General features: G+C 38.9%; 1 protein-coding gene across 2 annotated transcripts in view; it reads right to left on the bottom strand.

The window, feature by feature from the left end:
- Positions 1-10314: 10314 nt before the first annotated feature.
- Positions 10315-17410, bottom strand: part of ACYP2 (acylphosphatase 2) — a 152377-nt gene continuing 145281 nt past the window's right edge. Inside the window, exons 4-5 of one of the 2 annotated variants that reach the window (XR_001378464.2) lie at positions 13310-13405; positions 10404-10776 (exon numbers count right to left, since the gene is read on the bottom strand). Coding sequence is in view for 1 of the 2 variants with exons in the window: in NM_001434728.1 (NP_001421657.1) it covers positions 10662-10776 (115 nt within the window). In the remaining variant the exon portion in view is untranslated. Of the gene's footprint in view, positions 10777-13309; positions 13406-17410 lie in introns of both variants that reach the window. The other variant, NM_001434728.1, reaches the window with a different exon arrangement.

A 17410-nucleotide genomic window follows, 5' to 3' on the forward strand; every position in this document is an offset into this window, starting at 1 on the left:
CCCATCAATGAGGAAGGGATTCCTGCCCTGGGGTTATGGAGATGGTGGAACACACGACATCCAACACTGGACAGATGGGATTGGTGGCAGTTTATTAGTCCCATATTAGTCCCACTCACAGCCCGGGGGAGGAGGACACCATGCCAAGCAGAGGCACACGGGGTTTGCACTCGAGAACAGACTGAACACCCAGAGGTTGTGGGAGGCAGGCTGTGGAGTGTCAAGAAGATGAAGTCACCCCTAGTTTCTACTGGAGGATGTGATTGGCCTGTTTGAATAATTTTGCAGGCTGGCAGGGAACTGAAACTTGCTACTCAGGGATAAGCAGGAAGTGCATCTGGTCCCTTGTAAGGAGGGTCATTTGGCTGGGACCTTTCCATGGGAGCAGAGTAGATAAGAGAAACTCCAGTTAGGACATTTGAGGTCCTCTCTATTTCAACAGATGTCAAGGCAGCACATAATATCGGGCCTTAATTTTAAGACATACCACATGAGTATAGTACCATAACATCATTTGGCTATTACCTTGGAATTTTTCTCTAAAGATGTGTTTGTGAATGTCTCGTTTCCTAGTCAAATTGTGGGCTACTCATGGATAGCCAGCACTTAAAAAACGATGCACATTATGATTTGGAAAAACATGATTTGCATTTTAATGATCTGTTCTGTCATGTCTCAAAGTGATATTTTCAAATTTAATCATACGGATACCATTTAATACACCCAAGTTTTGTCTTTGGACATGGTTGAGTTTTTTAAATGTAGCAAAGCTTTTAGTACTAAAGGATGTGCTAGGGAGAGTTTAAACTTATGTTAGCAAAGAGTCTGAGCTCATGGCTGGCAGCGATGCCCGTGTGTACACACACTGCTGAATTAAAGCCCTGTGATGGGCTGCGGATTGACAGCTCTGACCATTCAGGGTTATCCACACTTGCTGACATTTGACAATAGCTAATGTGTTTTTTTCCTACTCTGTTTTCAAACAGTGGGTGAGACAATAAAATGAATAGGACATTGGCATTCTTTTTAAAATCAGTTAAGCTACAGCCTAAATACCAGAATGCTGATGTCTCAAATGTATTATTCAGATTGCATATTGTAGGCACTAATGGGCCCCATTAAGAGATTTTGTTGCTAAATTCAAGCAAATTGGTATGAAAGAGAGATGGTAAGGAGGTCATAGACAGATTAAAAGAATTTACGGTACATCTCAATTTTCTGAAAATCTACTATTAAATCTTCTATTCATTTCAATTTAGGTCCATTAAACTAATTTTGTCTTCTACTTTATTAAAATGTTTGTTAAATTGTATGCAACTATAAGTGCAAAGCTCTTTCCCTTTTCAAATTATGGTATACAATTAGATAAATGAAAGTTTAAACATTTAACAGATTTTTATATTTTCAGAGTAATCAGTTATGTCTCTGAGACAGAATGGATTTAATTTTTTAAATGTGGCAAAACTTTTAGTACTAAAGGACGTGCTAGGGAGAATGTATTTGTATTCCTTACAAATAATCCTGTTTAGCTCCATCACAGTGCAGACAAAATATTATTGTTTTAAAGTAATTACTGATTTCACTTTAATGTGAAAACTTAAAACTAATTTCCTTAAATTAAAAGGAGGTTTCCACTGCTAAACTCTCTGTTGGAAGAGAAATTTCTATTCAGAGATAAACACTGCTTTTAAGGACAAAGTGCTAATTCAGTTTCTATACTATTAGTGTTTAATTCTAAAAATTTTCTGGTGAAATCACCACTTAATCATTCCAAATTAGGTATTAGGAATTTAATGTATAAGTTTTTTTCCTATAAAAAAGTAACCCATAGAATAGTAGTTGGATGGTGATAAGCACCATGGGGAAAGTAAAGAAGTAGATAGGAAGTTTGGGAAGTGCGTGTTTGACGGTTTAAATAGGGTGATTAGGGGGCCGGCCAATAGCACAGTGGTTAAGTTTGCACTGTCTGCTTTGGCAGCCTGGGGTTCGCCAGGTCAGATCCTGGGTGCAGATCTATGCACCGCTTGGCAAGCCATGCTGTGGCAGGCGTCCCACACAGAAAGCAGAGGAAGATGGGCACAGATGTTAGCTCAGGGCCAGTCTTCCTCAGCAAAAAATAGGAGGATTGGCAGCAGATGTTAGCTCAGGGCTAATCTTCCTCAAATAAATAAATAAGGTGATCAGGGAAGGACTCATTGATAAAGTGGTATTTGCCCAAAGACCAGAAGGAAGTGAGGGAGTGAGGCGTGGACATCTGGGAGAAGAGCACATAAGTCAGAGAAGATGTAAGTGGAAAGGCCTGCGCGCAGAGGATGCCTGAGACATTCAAGGAACAGCAAGGAATTCCACGTGGCTGGAGCAGGGTGACCAAGGGGGCAGTAATAGGAGATGAGGTCAAAGACATAGGGGAGGCCAGATTGTATAGGGCCCATGAGGCCACTGTCATTCTGGCTTTTACTTAGAGTAAAATAGATCACAGTAGGAAGCTTTTGAGCTGAGGAGTGACGTGATACGATTTGTTTTAACAGTATCGCTCGGTGCTGTGTTGAGGACTGACTGAAGAACGACAAAGGCGGAAGCAGGGAGTTTAGTCAGGGGGCTATTATAGTAACGTGGTGGTGACTGGGATCAGGGGTTCTCCTTAGAGTTAGTGAGAAGCAGTGGGATTCAAGCATATATTTTTAAAAGTTTTATTATGGAAAATATAACCAAAGGGTAGGGAATGGCCTAATGAACCCCTGTGTACCCACTTTAGTAGTTGTCAACTCATGCTTAATCTTGTTTTATCTATACCTCCATCCACTTTGTGCCCCTCCCTTCCTCCCACTGGATTATTTTTAAGCAAACCCTGGACATTTGAAGATAGAGACAACAGGGGCATGAACGTGAGAGAAAAGTCAAAGATGACTTTTTTGTTGTTGTTCTGAGCATCTCAAAATGTGATGTTGCCGTCAGTGGAGGTGGAGAAATCTGTAGGAGGAGCCATCAGCTGAGGTGCGGGAAGCCTGAGGGAGGGGTAAGTTTGGACCCAGGCAGCACAGAAACTTAGTTTGGGACATGAAAATTTGAGAGGTTTAATAAAAGTACAATTGGAAATGTTGACTAGGCTGTTGGTTATATGAATCTGGAGTTTGAGGGAATAAGCCTGGGTGGGAAGTGTAAATTTTGGAGTTGTGAACTTGTATGTGATATTTAAAGTTATGAGACTGAATAATATTGACAAAAGGATGAGTATAGATTAAGAAAAGAAGATGTTCAGGGCCTGAGCTCGGGGACCCTCCAATGTTCCACAGTTAGAGAGATGAAGAGGGGAGAAAGAATCACCAAAGAAGACTGAAAAGGTGTGAATAATGAGCTAAGAGGAAAATCAAGAGTGTGATATGCAGGAAGCCAAGAGGAAAAAGTGCTATCGCTTTAAGTAAGAGAAAGACAGAGAATTGACCAATTGACCAGTGGAGTTAGCAACAATGGAATGGAATCATTGGAGATAATATGAGGAGTGTTGGCAGACGGGTGGGAGACCAAAAGCATGATGGAAACAGGTTCATGAAGAATGGAGGGATTGGTCTACAGCAAGTGTAGACAACTTTTTTGGAGAAGTTTATCTGTAAAAGGAAGAGATATGTGGCAGTAGCTGGAGGGGTCAAGAGAGGAAGAAATAATAGCATGTTTGCAGACTGATGGGAGAGATTCATTCAATAGGAAACAAAAATGGATAATGCAGAAGTGAGAACTGCAGAAGCAGTATCCTTGAGGGTATGGGATCCAGGCATGGCTTCATTTGGGAGCATGTATGGTTCATCTCTGGTAACAAGCAGGACAGGAGAGGAAGTACTTGGGCACACATGTGGGTGGGTGGGTAGGAGCTCGTGGAAGTTCTCTTCTGCTGGAAATAGGAAGCAGAGCCATGACTGAATGAGGAGTTAGTATGAAATAGTTGTCTAGGAGGGTGGGACAGTAAATGGATTAGAGAAACAGAGCGGTTACTGGGCAGCAGTTAGGTTCTTCTTGAGGTGAATGCTAGAGGATTTTGTTTATCTTAACAATTAATTTTTTAGCCAGGCCTTTTTTTTTTTTTTTTTTTTTTGAGGAAGATTAGCCCTGAGCTAACTGCTGCCAATCCTCCTCTTTTTGCTGAGGAGGACTGGCCCTGAGCTAACATCCGTGCCCATCTTCCTCTACTTTATATGTGGGATGCCTACCACAGCATGGCCTGCCAAGCAGTGCCATGTCCTCGCCCCGGATCCGAACCGGTGAACCCTGGGCCGCAGAAGCGGAACATGCACACTTAACTGCTGCACCACTGGGCCGGCCCCAAGCCCGGCTTTATGTATGGGCCTCCTTTCAGTAGTCTTTGCTTAAAATGTAAGTCCTTCCTAGCTGTATAACTTTATAGTGTACATACTTAGAGCTATATTTGTTTATAGCTATATACTGTTACTCAAGAAAGTTTTCTTCTATCCTAACCGATTTTTCCTTCTGTTTCAGTATTCTGGCTTGTTCCCCCACAAACTTCTATCATTGATTTCTTGATGGGTTAGATATGTGCTGTCTTTCTTCTAAATTAATCATTCTCTGTCTCTCACATTTTCCTTTCTTTGTTCTTTCTTCTACTTTCCTGATGAACTTTTCAGATTTATTCTCTACACTGGTGTTTCCTAAACCCGCCAAATTGTCAAAATCACCTGCGAATATTTTTAAACATGTAAATTCAGGGACAAAACCCATGGAAGATCCTGATTCATTAGGTCTGGGGTGGGGCCCAGTAATAAGTCTATTTTAGACACTCCCTGGGTAATTCTGATGATCAGCTGGGTTTGGCAACCAGAGCTCTACATCACTAGTGAAATTTGCCAGTTACTAATTCCAGAATGGATTGCAATTCTCCTGTTCCCTTTGAAGACTCCTATAGTCCGTCCATAGCTTAAGTGTGTAGGTATAGGGGTGTGTTGCCTGCTCTTCAGAATATGATTTTTATATCTCAGCTAATTTTCCTTAATCCATATATTTTATTTTAACCTGCACATATTCTCCCCAAAAGCTCCCTGCTTTTTTTTCAAAGATCAACTTCCATTACATGCTGTTGAGGACATAAACAGATGTTTCCTGGAATTTTGTTTTTTCCTATAATATATAACTTTTAGAGATAGGTACTTCCCCTGATTCTAAAGGATAATGTTCCACTTACCTTGGCTGTAGTGCTTTTTTGAATTTTAAGGCTGATTTTTGTTTCCTATGTATTCGTCTTTTATTGAGGAAAATTTGGTTCTATACTGGTATTTGCCAACCGACAGAGGGGATCGTTATCATATCTAAAGCCTTGGAATGGTTGATGTGCCCTAATCCAGTATTTTATTATTGTTTTGCTATGAGATTTCTAGGAGCCTTAAAATTTTTTAAAATTATGAAATACATCTTACCTATGAAAAGATGTATAAAATAATTCATAAAGAATAATTATAAAATGAACACTTAGGACTTCCTTGCCTCGACTTCCAAGCTTTAAGTAAAGGGACTGCCCAATATGCCACTCCCTGTGTCCTTCTATTCCCCGCCTGCTGTGATTGAGGAGTTATGTTATCCCAATCAGTGGAGAAAGAATGGTAGCTGGAATCAGAGAGAGGAAGGTTGATTCTTCTTTGCTACCTCAGAAGATAGTACCTGAGGAGTAGAAGGATTTCTGCTCCATTTTTCTGGTTGCTGTAGATAGTGAGTCTCAAAAATAATGGTACATAGTGTCCACCAACTTTACGCCAATTTCCTGGGTAAGCATTGCAAGAGTGTTCTCAATCCAGATTAACCTACGCTGAATTTGGTAGAAATTCTGCCTTGATGCTTGCAAATGACTGACTGTAATCCTTGCTTTGTAGAATTGTTTTGAAATGGAAACTCCATTTCCAATACAATGAATTTCCCGCATCTTCTCTTTCTCTATGTGTCTTCTAGTATTTGTAAAAAGTTAGAAGAAAAAAAAGGAAGCCACATTAGAGGTTTGCGTCCACTGCTACTTGCAGAGTCCACTGTGCCAACATGAAAAATAAAACTAATAAAAGAAAAATGTAGTTTGAAGATGAAAGTATCTTGGACATCCAACCAAGAATGTATACTGACCTTCCAGCAGAGGAGAAATAAAAACCATGCTCTTTAGAGGGGGAAACCCCCACTTTTTATAGAAAAGACTGCTAATGAGATCATGCAGTAACTAGACTTTTAAATTCTAATATTTAAAATTTTTATCAGACTTTGGCTTTATTCAAAACCATTTGAACCAGTTAAGAAAAGGAAAATTAGCTTTTACGCTTAATTCTAAATGTCAGGTTAAAATCTCCAAGACATGCTTATAAAACGCATTTTAATTAAGCCAGTAATTATATATATTTGTATCCTCTTGCGTATATATTTTTTGGTAACGTAAAAATAGAAACAAAAGAAAACAGAAAATCAATTTCTGAAATATTTTAGCTACCAGGGACCTTTATGGAAACCACTATGAAAAATAAGAATTTATTTCCAAGAGTACTTTTCACAAATTATGCATATTTCAATGAAAATGATTAAAGGTAAAGTATACATACCACACTGGCTTGACAGAAGTCGTCAAGAGACTAGGAAATGCATTTGAGTTTAGCATTTAGAGAAATTTAGAAAAGAAGAACCCAGATACTAAACTCATCGTCTTGGTTGTTGTTGCTTTTTGTTTTTCTTCATTTGAGGCAGAATTCTTCTCGAAGATGTCTTATGGAGAATCCTACTACACGAAAGAGGTGAGAGCACGGCTGCTCTGATCGGAGGCCCGGGCTGAGCTCAAGCTGCTCATCCTTCTCACTGTTCTTCTGTAGCTCTCCTGCTGCCAGCTCCTGGGAGGCCTCTGCTTTACTGGAATCCTGTGAAAAGTCCTGATTTAGCCCAGCTTTTTGACTTTGCAGTTGTGGACACCTAGGCACACAGCTAATTAATGGATGGGCTGGGACCAGATTGCAGGTCTTCCAATTCCTAGACCAGATTATTGTCTACCATATCATGCTGCCTGTTTTTAGTTCCTGAAATTGGTTCCAGACATGAAAATCTTTTCCTTTTAACCAAGTAGTGGGCATTCTTTGACATCTATATTAACGAGAGCTACTGTATGAAATACATCTGTGGACTACATAGTTCCAAATACAAACTAATTTTTGGAAGTGGATTATTATGTTTTCCTGTTGTCTCTAATTATGAGTTTAGAGATATGTGGTTCTGAAAAATTCCTTCAGTAGACAAGGTTGAAAATATTTAGTTGTAAAAATGGTGACCAGCTTCCAGCAAAGTCAAACTAGTGGGTGTTGTTGCCAGAACCCTGCCCCCCACAACCCCCCACTGGTGAGCTCCCTCCCTCAGTGCTTCTCTGCCCTTTGTTAATGGGAACACCTACTCTTGAAGCACCAGCATTCTTCAGGCTGCAAGGTGTTCTCCTGTACTGAGAGATTCCCAGTCTCACATGAAACTTGGATTGCTTCTGCTCAAGCTTAGAAGCCCATACCCTACCTAACAGAAAAATCTCACGTCTCTCCCACACCCCTGTTGTTTCTATGTGCCCTACCTGGTAAAGAGTCTGTCTTTTGCATATTCCCTCCTGCCAAGAAGATTCTATTGAGCTTTACTTCTTGGGTTAGGTTTTTAAAAAGATATGCATACTTTATATAAATATGAAAAATAATAGTTCATATGTTTTTACAAATCATATCCCCTAATTCTGATTTGTTGCTTCCTGAGGAGAGTGTGGGCATGTGGACTCTTCACTGATGGTCACTGAAGTAGATACTCATGTTTTAATTTTTTTTCTTGGTTTTCAAAATGTCTCATTCTGACAAAACAAAACCTATCAAGATTTGTTATTAGCTAAAATATGAAATGTAAATTAAAAATTCACTCTGTCAGTTCCAAATGAAATTTGACATATTAAGTTTACTGTTAAGATGTGTTACCTGGGCTCAATAACACATTTTTTAAATTGCTTTACCTTTTTCTTTTCTTGCTTTCTACCCATTCATGAACATCTATATTTAATCATTATCTACATTTTTCATCCAGCAGTAGAATTTAGTCATGGATTAATCGTTAAGCAACCTTGACTAACGTGATTCACTTTGTGCTGTGAGAAGGCTGTGCCAGCAAAAGTGTGATTTTCTTATCAAGAGAGCTGGGAAGGGAGCTACCAGAGGCTATCAGGGTAATAAAAAGTGACATATTGGTGTCACTTATGAGATCATATTTTTTCAAAATCATTTAGCCTTTCTATGTGTAAAGAGATACAGATTTTGTTTCCAAATTGAGTGTGCAAGAAATGTCTATTTTATTTTCTCTAAATCAAATTGAGCCTGCTTCACACCCCATCGGGTCTGGGAGATGGAAGTTAAATTTTAGTCATCCCTGGTGCTTTGCACTCTCTCTCAGAAGGACCATGTAAAGGGTCATATGCAGAGAGAATTTCTCTGGTCTCCAGTGCAGATGGGTTACCATGACTACTGTCCAAGCCAGCACGGCCCCTTATGGTCAGGATGCTTTGCAGCACTTCTGGGGACAGGAATCTTGCTAAGGCTGGGAGCCCTAGGCCTGGGATCCAACCTCCCTGGGTGCACCACAGCTGCTCCCCTCTCAGGTTTAGCCATCCCCTAGAGGTGCTGCTGGGGAGAAAGGTGCAGGTCTCCATCTCCTGGGAAATCCACAGCCTTTGGTCTCTTTCGAAAGTCTTGGATAATCTCCTTGTCTTCTTGGCTCTTGCCATTTCTGCTTCTTTTACTCGTTAGAAGGCCTAGTGTTTGTCTTTCTCCTTGACTCACAGCATAATGCCTTCTTTAAAATGAAACCTTGGAAGAAAAGTTGTCTTCAGGGGATGTGGCATCAAAACCCTCCCTGAGGTAAGGGAACACAAAGACTTGTCTACTTTTCCTGAACCAGGAGTGGGGAAGTACAAGCAGAGCAAAACTCAAAGGAATATCACAATAGATTCTCCTGTATAATATCTGACACATATAACACTTAACATGATGATGGGATTAATAGTGAAGTTCTTTATTCTAAGTATATTTGGAAAGTTAAAAAAAAGTCTTTGTCATTCCCTAATGTATTATCTTATATGTATTTGATATCAATATTATCATCATCTATACAATTAACCTTTCAAGTGAACAAAGTCAGTCCACCCTAATCTCCTTCTCTCAGTTCTAATCCTGCAGCAGGTAGAGGAGTGGGGCCTGAATTCCTTCTCCATGCCATGGAGGGTAGCGATGGAGATTTGTTCCATAGACAGAACGGTGGTTTCTAACCTCTATTCCCAAGGGATTTGAAATTGTCCAAGGAGGACAAGATGCAGGAGGGAAATTGACACCAAGTGTGCAGGACTCCAGGGACCCCCATCCCTATGTCAGTCATACCAGTTGTGCTTTTTCACTTGCTTTATGTATTAATTCTATGTAAAATTTTGTTTTAATGAAGGATTCCCTTATAAAAATTTGAAAATCATTGAAAGATATATGCAAGTATATACCTACAACATTTGAAATTCTCCAGTATTTTGAGTTAAAGGTCTTCTCTTTTCAAAGTAGAATTCTATGATATAAAAATGAACCTTCCCCTTAAATACTCTGTTGATTAATTATCATTTACATGTGAAAATTCCCAAATGATAGGTGAAGTTTGGGGGTAGATGATTTATTTAGACTCTGAATTCCTTTTCTGGTTAATAGGACATCCATCATGCATGGTTGTTGATCAAACACTTGCTGCTTGCTGTCCTGAAATTGTGGGTTCTTATCAGTTGCCATCACTCATCTGTTCACTATGCAGAATAATGTAGTTCATAGAAAGCATGAAGTAGCTCCAATCTAAGTATGGAATCATGTTCTCATTTAACCAGAATTTTAAAAATTAACTCTTTATTGATATTATTTTATGATTATACTGATATCATATACATTTATATCTAACTACTGGTTCTTTTTGTTGTTGTTATTAAACAAATTACTCAACTTTAATAAATTATCATTCAGAAAGTTTTATTTATTTATTTATTTATTTATTGAGGAAGATTAGCCCTGAGCTAACATCTGCCACCAATCCTCCTCTTTTTTGCTGAGGAAGACTGGGCCTGAGCTAACATCCATGCCCATCTTCCTCTACTTTATAGCATGGCTTGACAAGCAGTGAGTAGGTCTGCACCTGGGATCCAAACTGGTGAACCCTGGGCCACCGAAGCAGAATGTGAGAACTTAACTGCTGTGCCACTGGGCCGGCCCCCAGAAGGTTTTAGAATTCAATTCAGACAACAGTACCTAAAAATAATGTTTAAACGGTTAACTTTATTATTTTATGTCTAGCCAAATAACATGTATGCTATAATATTCATTACAATTAAAGATTCCATGAGACAAGTTTAAATATTTGTATTAAATATTTTGTAATGACATTTTTTATTTTAGGATACTAAATTTTTGCTTGTTAGAAACATAGTTGAGCAAAAGTATTTCAGTGTAAGACATTTTTAGTAACATATACAATGTTGTAGCTTTCAGAACAGAAATTTCCTTTTTTCACCCTACTCTGCTACTATTATTCTAGTATCTAGAGTTAATAGTATATAATGTCTATTATGCATTATAAGCAGTACAATTTTTATTTCTCTTCTATTAGTATCGAACACTAAAATTAGAGTATTCAAGTTTAGAAATGGTTTTTTCATTAGAAAAGTTCGTGCGGTCAATGCGAGAGCTAGGACTTCCAACCTTGCTCAGCCAGGACTTCCTACAAAAATAAAGAAATAAATAAAAATTAGCATATAAAGTATATATGGACTAGCTAAAATGATCCCACAATAGGTAACAATGCAAGTTTATTTTTACTAAGTAACTTTTGCATATAATGTGAAATATAAATTTTTACATTGTATGTATTACATATATATCAGAATACCACAGAATTTAATATATAATTAAATATGGACAAATAAAAGATAATATCAAATTAAGCACAGTCAACACTTAATAATTTCACATTGGGGTTATTCCCCACCCCCCTTAAAACATTCAAGGTCATTATTACCTAGCTCTTGTATGCAAAAGGTTAAAAGTACTTTTACAAAGAGCTAAGTAATAAAAGCACTTCACCATTGCTTTTTCTCATTACCCAGCACATGGTAGATGTTTTACATATATATATATGCAGAATGAGAGAGAGAAAGAATGAGAGTAAATAAAGAATAAATGTGATTTTCCGTAAACATTAAAATGAAATTAAGTGAACAGTTTTTCTTATCTATTCAAAAAACATTTCTTAACACATATATTAGCAATGTGACTGCATTAAAGGGACAAGTTAAATGTTCTGAAACCACTTTTCTGGTTACATGGTGCAATGGTTTTTCTTAATCTATTAGCAATATCCATGTAGCTAATCTATGCATTTGGGCACTTACCTGAGATGTTTCCTGTCTAATTCAGGTTTATTGTAATATTGCTGACACCTCATGTAATACTGTTAAGGATTTTCCAGCATCTTTCTACCTATTAATAATTAGTCGAGATGACAGATTAAGTGGAACTACAGGTTAATAATATGAGGCCGTTTTATACAAGTGATGGCTGTTCTGCACGCTGTCGCTGTAGAAACACCCTAAGAGTTTCCGCATATCCTCAAAGTTCTTTCAGGTTGTGAAGCTAGTGCTGTAGACAGCTGTTCAATATCACATGTAATAATCCCATATAACCTTGAATTAAAAATGTTTTCTAGGCTAAAGTCTTCTAAATAGCTGAAAATTACTCTTAATCAAGCTAGAGAAGAATTCCAATGATTCCATTGTGTTAATCAAAGCTTTCTTTGTCATATTTGCGACAGTTTTACTGGGTAAGGTGAATTTTCACTTTTCTGCTTTTTCAGAAGCTAAGCCATGAGTACAGTAACATGTTTTATTTTTTTCAACCCATTTAGTTGAAATCTTAAAAATGGAAATTGCATGTGTTGAAGAACAAAATTCAATTATGAAAAGGAGCTGATGGCTTCAATTTTACTAGTCAAATCTCCTTGAAACCTTCTAGAAAACAAAGGCCAGAAATAATAAAAACTAACATTTATTGAGCCCCAACTATTTGCTCAGCACTGTGCTTAGTTCTTTACATAGACTGTTTTCTTTAATCCACACATTAACCCTGTAAGTTATAGTCAGTTATTACTCCTAAGTCATTGATGAGGAAAGAGAGAACAGAAGAGTTAGGTAACTTGCCCAGCATAGAAGCAGTGGTGGTGGTGACAAGTGATCAGATTCTGGATATATTTTGAAGGTATAGTCACTAGATTTGCTGACAGATTGGATGTGGGTGTGAGAAAAAGAGAAGACTGAAGGATGACTCCAGGGTTTTTCATTTGAAAAACTACTTGGACAGGGTTTTCATTTACTGAAATGGAGAGACTGTGAGAAGAGCAGATTTGGGGGAAAGATCAGAAGTTCACTTTTGGAATGTTATGTTTGAGATGTCTATTAAACATCTAAATGAGGTGTTGAGTAGGCAGTTGGATCTATGAATCTGGCTGGAAGAGATAAAATTTGAAATTTGCTTGCAGATAGACAGTATTGAAAGCCATGAGATTAGATGGGATCACCAAGAAAATGAATATAGATAGAAAAGGGAAGAGGTCCAAGGACGGTGCCTTATGGCACCACAATATTAAGAGCTCAGGAAGCAGAGGAAGAACCAGCAAAGGAGGAGAAGAAAGCATCCAGTGAGGCAGGAGAAAAACTGGAAGAACATTATGTCCTGGGAGTCAAATGAAGCGCTCTGGGAGCGGGAAGGGATCAGCCTGGTCACTACTGCTGGCAGGTCAAGTAAGGTGGGGACTGAGAAATGACCATTGTGTTTAGCAACACAGAGGTCACAATGACCTTGACAAGAGGAGTTTTGGTGGAATGAAAGCCATATTTGAATGGGCTCAAGAGAGAACGAGAAGAGAGGAATTGGAACCAGTGAATCCAGAACTAGGACTAGTGGGCATAGGAGCTGCAATGACTAATCCAACTGAGCTGATAACTCAGTATATTTAACTAGTTGAGAGCCTGACTACTTACCTGTAGCTGGTTTCAACATTATCAAGAACTTCTTCACCAGCCGTAGCAAAGGAGGACTCTATGCCATTGGTAGGGGTAGAATGGTCATGCTGTTAGATGATTCAGCTCTGTTTACAGAGTGTCTGTGTGTGTGTCTGAGAGGGAGGGCGACTTTGTGCTATGGCTCCACACACGCCACTCTGTTTGCTAGGAACCATATCGCCTGACCTGTCTACTTACCTAGGATGCTCTGGTCACCTGTCACTTGGCAAGCCCTAAGACCTCACTCTTCATGTGCTGCTCTTGCAGTCAGCCCTTGATAGGTGTGGCTCAGGTCTGGAGATGGTAGAACCAAGAGTTCTCTTAGCCACAAAATAATGATCACAAATTTATATCTTATTAGTGAGGATACGATTGGGATGGGATATGGATAGATAGATAGTAGATAGATAGATAGATATAAATATATATTATCACTCACCCTTAGTGTGGAAGAGAACCACAAAATCCAACAGTACCAGTTAAGATACTGGAGTGCATACATAGATACTTAAAATAGGGTTCCTTCCTTGAGTAACTTAAAATCTAATAGAAGAGTTTAGAGAATAATAAAAATAACTATAATATAAGGCAGAATGTGATGTGCAATGTGATTTATATAAAGGGAGAGAGGAATTAGGGGGATAACTCCTGGTCAAGGTACTCAGCGACATCTTTGTGAGAGCAATGGCATTTGAGCTAAGTTTTACAGAAAATACTACTGAATTTTTCAAATCTTAGAATGGGAATGCTAGTTTAAGTATGACTGGAAATCAAGAAGCATAGGAAAATACTGATAACATCAACTAAAAAAAAAAACGTAAAACTTTTGAATGGTCAAATAAATGTCTTAAGCAAAGCCAAAACAAACAGCAAACTGGAAAACTTATTTGCAATTTTCTTACTATACAAAGAGCACTTAAAAATCAATATATAAAAGATGGCCATCCAATAGGAAAATAGACAAAGAACATAAGCAGATGAAAGGGAAAGAAATAAAAATGGCCAATAAATATGTGAAAATATTCTCACTCTTACTCATAATTTTAAAAATACAAATAAAGCAAGAATGAGACACCAGCTGTTACTTATGAAATGGCAAAGATTTGAAAGTTTGATAATATCTAGTATTGGCAGTTAGGGTGTGGGGAAAAAAGGTACTTTTCTACATTATTGTTGGGAATGCAAATTTGTACAGCTTTTTTGAAGGGCAGCTTGGTACTACCTATCAAATTGTTAAACGTCCATAACTTACAGACATACTGTCATAGAGAGGGTACCCTGGGATACAGACTCTGAGATGGAGATTAGTACCTAGGGAGTTCTCTTAGGTTTAACAACTACGTGAAGCAAGGAAAGGAGAGAAGATTGAACCGAGGGAGAAGTTGGATAGAGATGTAGTCTCAGTGAAGACCTCAGCCAACACACAAGGAGCTCTGACGCTGGGAAGGCCCTTCAGAGTTGTCCCCAGTTGAGGTGAGAGGGCTGGGCCCTTGTATCCCCCACATGAAGTCATTCGAGAAGAGCTGCCCCGAGAAGGAGGTGTGACCTTTAGTGAGGTCACTTTCTTCTGCTGAGGCGATTCCTGAAGAGGGCTGATGGCTGAGGGCAGCCTTCCAGGAGCACTCCCAGCATCCGGGGAATAAGTCCTTCAGTCCTGAAAGGGCTTCTGAGTGGCACATCACAGTGTCCACTAGACAGATTCACACAAGTGGGCAAAGGGAATGAATTGAAGATGCAAGACAAAGGAATGATAATTGGTGGGACAAGGCCCCAGGGCAGGTTGGAAGAAACAAGATCATGAGATAGGTAGACTCATTAGGTTCAGAAAACAAAGAGGACACATCTTCTCTGTACAGAGGAGAAGATAATGGGTCAAAAAAATTGGAGAGCAATTTGGATATGAAGAGGCATTCACATGAGAAAGCCTTCATTTTCTCAATAAAATAAGAGGTAAGGTAGAGTTGAGGGATTAAAGTGAAAAATGTGTTAATTATTGCTATTGGAGTTAACAAATGTTGACTGAAATGAAAGAACTGCTGAAGAGCAATGAGGGCCCTTGAGGTTAGACTAGATGGCCAGGGGCTGCAAACATGTCTGCTTGCATTGCAATGTGCTTCCTTAGCCATCTGTCTTGCAAGCATGGTCAGAACCAGTGGGGCCAGGGATCAATGCCTGGGCCAAAGGCTTCTCAAGAGGGACCAATCCATCCAAGGGGCAGGCGGAACAATTCAACCAGGTGTTTCCTGGGGTGAGTGATAGAACGTGGGATTCCCCATCCCCCCGTCTGGAATGGACTTTTCTTTGGCCAGCTGCAGAGCTGGTCTTAGGTTTACTAGAGCGAACTGAATGAACTATTTCATTGGGGAGCCTCTGATTTGGGGATCTTTATATCGCTTCTCTGGGACTTGTCAGATCCTCCAGGGAAGACACGTCTAGCATCCTGCCTAGAGTGTATAAATCTGGCTGTGTGTGTTCTGAAACTCTGGGAAGAAGATTAAGCCCTTGACGTCCAGTGTGTAACTTACACTGAATCCCTCCGATTTCAGCACTGTATCTTTTTTTCAACTGTGCCTATAAGACCCTCTCCAGAGCATGAGATTCTGGCTTCTGCTGGGTGGGCAGGGCAGCTGCTTCCCAGTGTGGGGTGGGGGATAACTGTTCATTAAACAGAGTGTGAATCAGTCCTCCTATTTTTTATCCCCCCCTTTCTACCCACTTCCATTGGGCCTGAGCCTTGGGGGGTTTCCACTGTGTTAAATGGGCCATTTCTCTGCCTGCCCCACTGCAGACTTAGAGATCAGGTCTGCATTACCACCAGCTCATCTGCTTTATAATCTCCCAAGTTATGTTGCTGTGACTTACTCTCCCATTCTTTCTTCTTGTGGGCGTTTAAACCTTTTAAGAAATCCATTTTATTCCTGCTTAAGTGGGGTCTAGAAGGGAACAGAGCTAAATGCATATATTAAAAATGTAACATCTTTAACTGAAAGTATGGCTTTATCCTTTATATTTAAATGTTTAATTCATCTGGAATTATGTGGTTGCATTATATGAAAAATATGTCTCAATTTTGAATGCTTAGACATTTTCCCCAGCACAACTATTATCGTATACTAAATCAGTGCATAGTCATGCACCACATAATGACATTTCAGTCAACAACGGCCTGCATATATGACAGTGGTCCCATAAGATTGGTACTATATGGCCTAGGTGGGTAGTAGGCTATCCCATCTAGGTGTGTGTGAGTACACTCTGTGATGTTCACACAAAGACAAAATCGCCCTACGATGCATTTCTCAGAACATGTCCCTGTTGTTAAGTAACGCATGACTGTACATGCCTGAATCTTTTTCTAGACATTCTCTTTGGCTCCACTGATATCTTTGGTTAATCCCTAACACGTACCAAACTATTTTAATTATTATGGCCTTAGAATATATTTTAATGTCCAGTAGTCCCTCTACTACCCCCCCAACCTCATTATTTTTATTTCTAAATGTGCTTGTTTGTCTCAAATAGTCTACTAGATTTTAGCAAAATTTCGTCCAATCCCTTCGAATCCTGTTTTAAATCTTAAAATAATTAAAAGAGAATGGACATTCTGACAACATTTAATCCTGTCATCAAGAGTAACAATCTTCCCTACTTTTGTTCGAGTCTTTATGTTCCTCATTAAAATTTTATAGTTTGCTTAATTCAGGTCCTGCATATTTCTTGATAAGCTTATACTTAGATATGTTCTATTTTTCTCGCTATTTTGAACAAGGAGCCTTTTAATTCTCATGTTTCTAAACTGACATATAGGGAACCTAGTGATCTCTTATGTTGTAATCGGATGCCTTACTGAACTTCCTCAGCAGTATAATTATTTTTCTTTTCTTTTGGGTTCCTAAGTAAACCACCCCATGTATTTTTCCAGAATTTATTCTGTTGGTCAATTTTTATCACGTTGGCTGGATAGTTTCAAATTGCTCCTTACTTTAGGCTATCTAGCCACATTTTGGCTACTTACATGCCTTGCAGAGAATTGCTACAGTCACTATGCAGAGAAAGAATTATGAACAGTGTTCGCCCAGCCAGGGCGCCAGCACTATCATAATACACGGCTCTAGCTCTAGCATGTTTTACTTATTAGTTGAGTAGACTCAGTAAATATTGAAGGGATGGTTGGATGGATGGGTAAATTACATTTTCTTGAAAGAGACTGAAGTCTAATATTCCTGCTGTAAATCTGAATCTGCTTTGTGTGTGTATACCTTTCTCATATTTTTATTTAAGAAACGTGATCCACTGATC

The sequence above is a fragment of the Equus caballus genome, chromosome 15 (assembly GCF_041296265.1).
Source record: "Equus caballus isolate H_3958 breed thoroughbred chromosome 15, TB-T2T, whole genome shotgun sequence".
Classification (NCBI taxonomy): domain Eukaryota; kingdom Metazoa; phylum Chordata; class Mammalia; order Perissodactyla; family Equidae; genus Equus; species Equus caballus.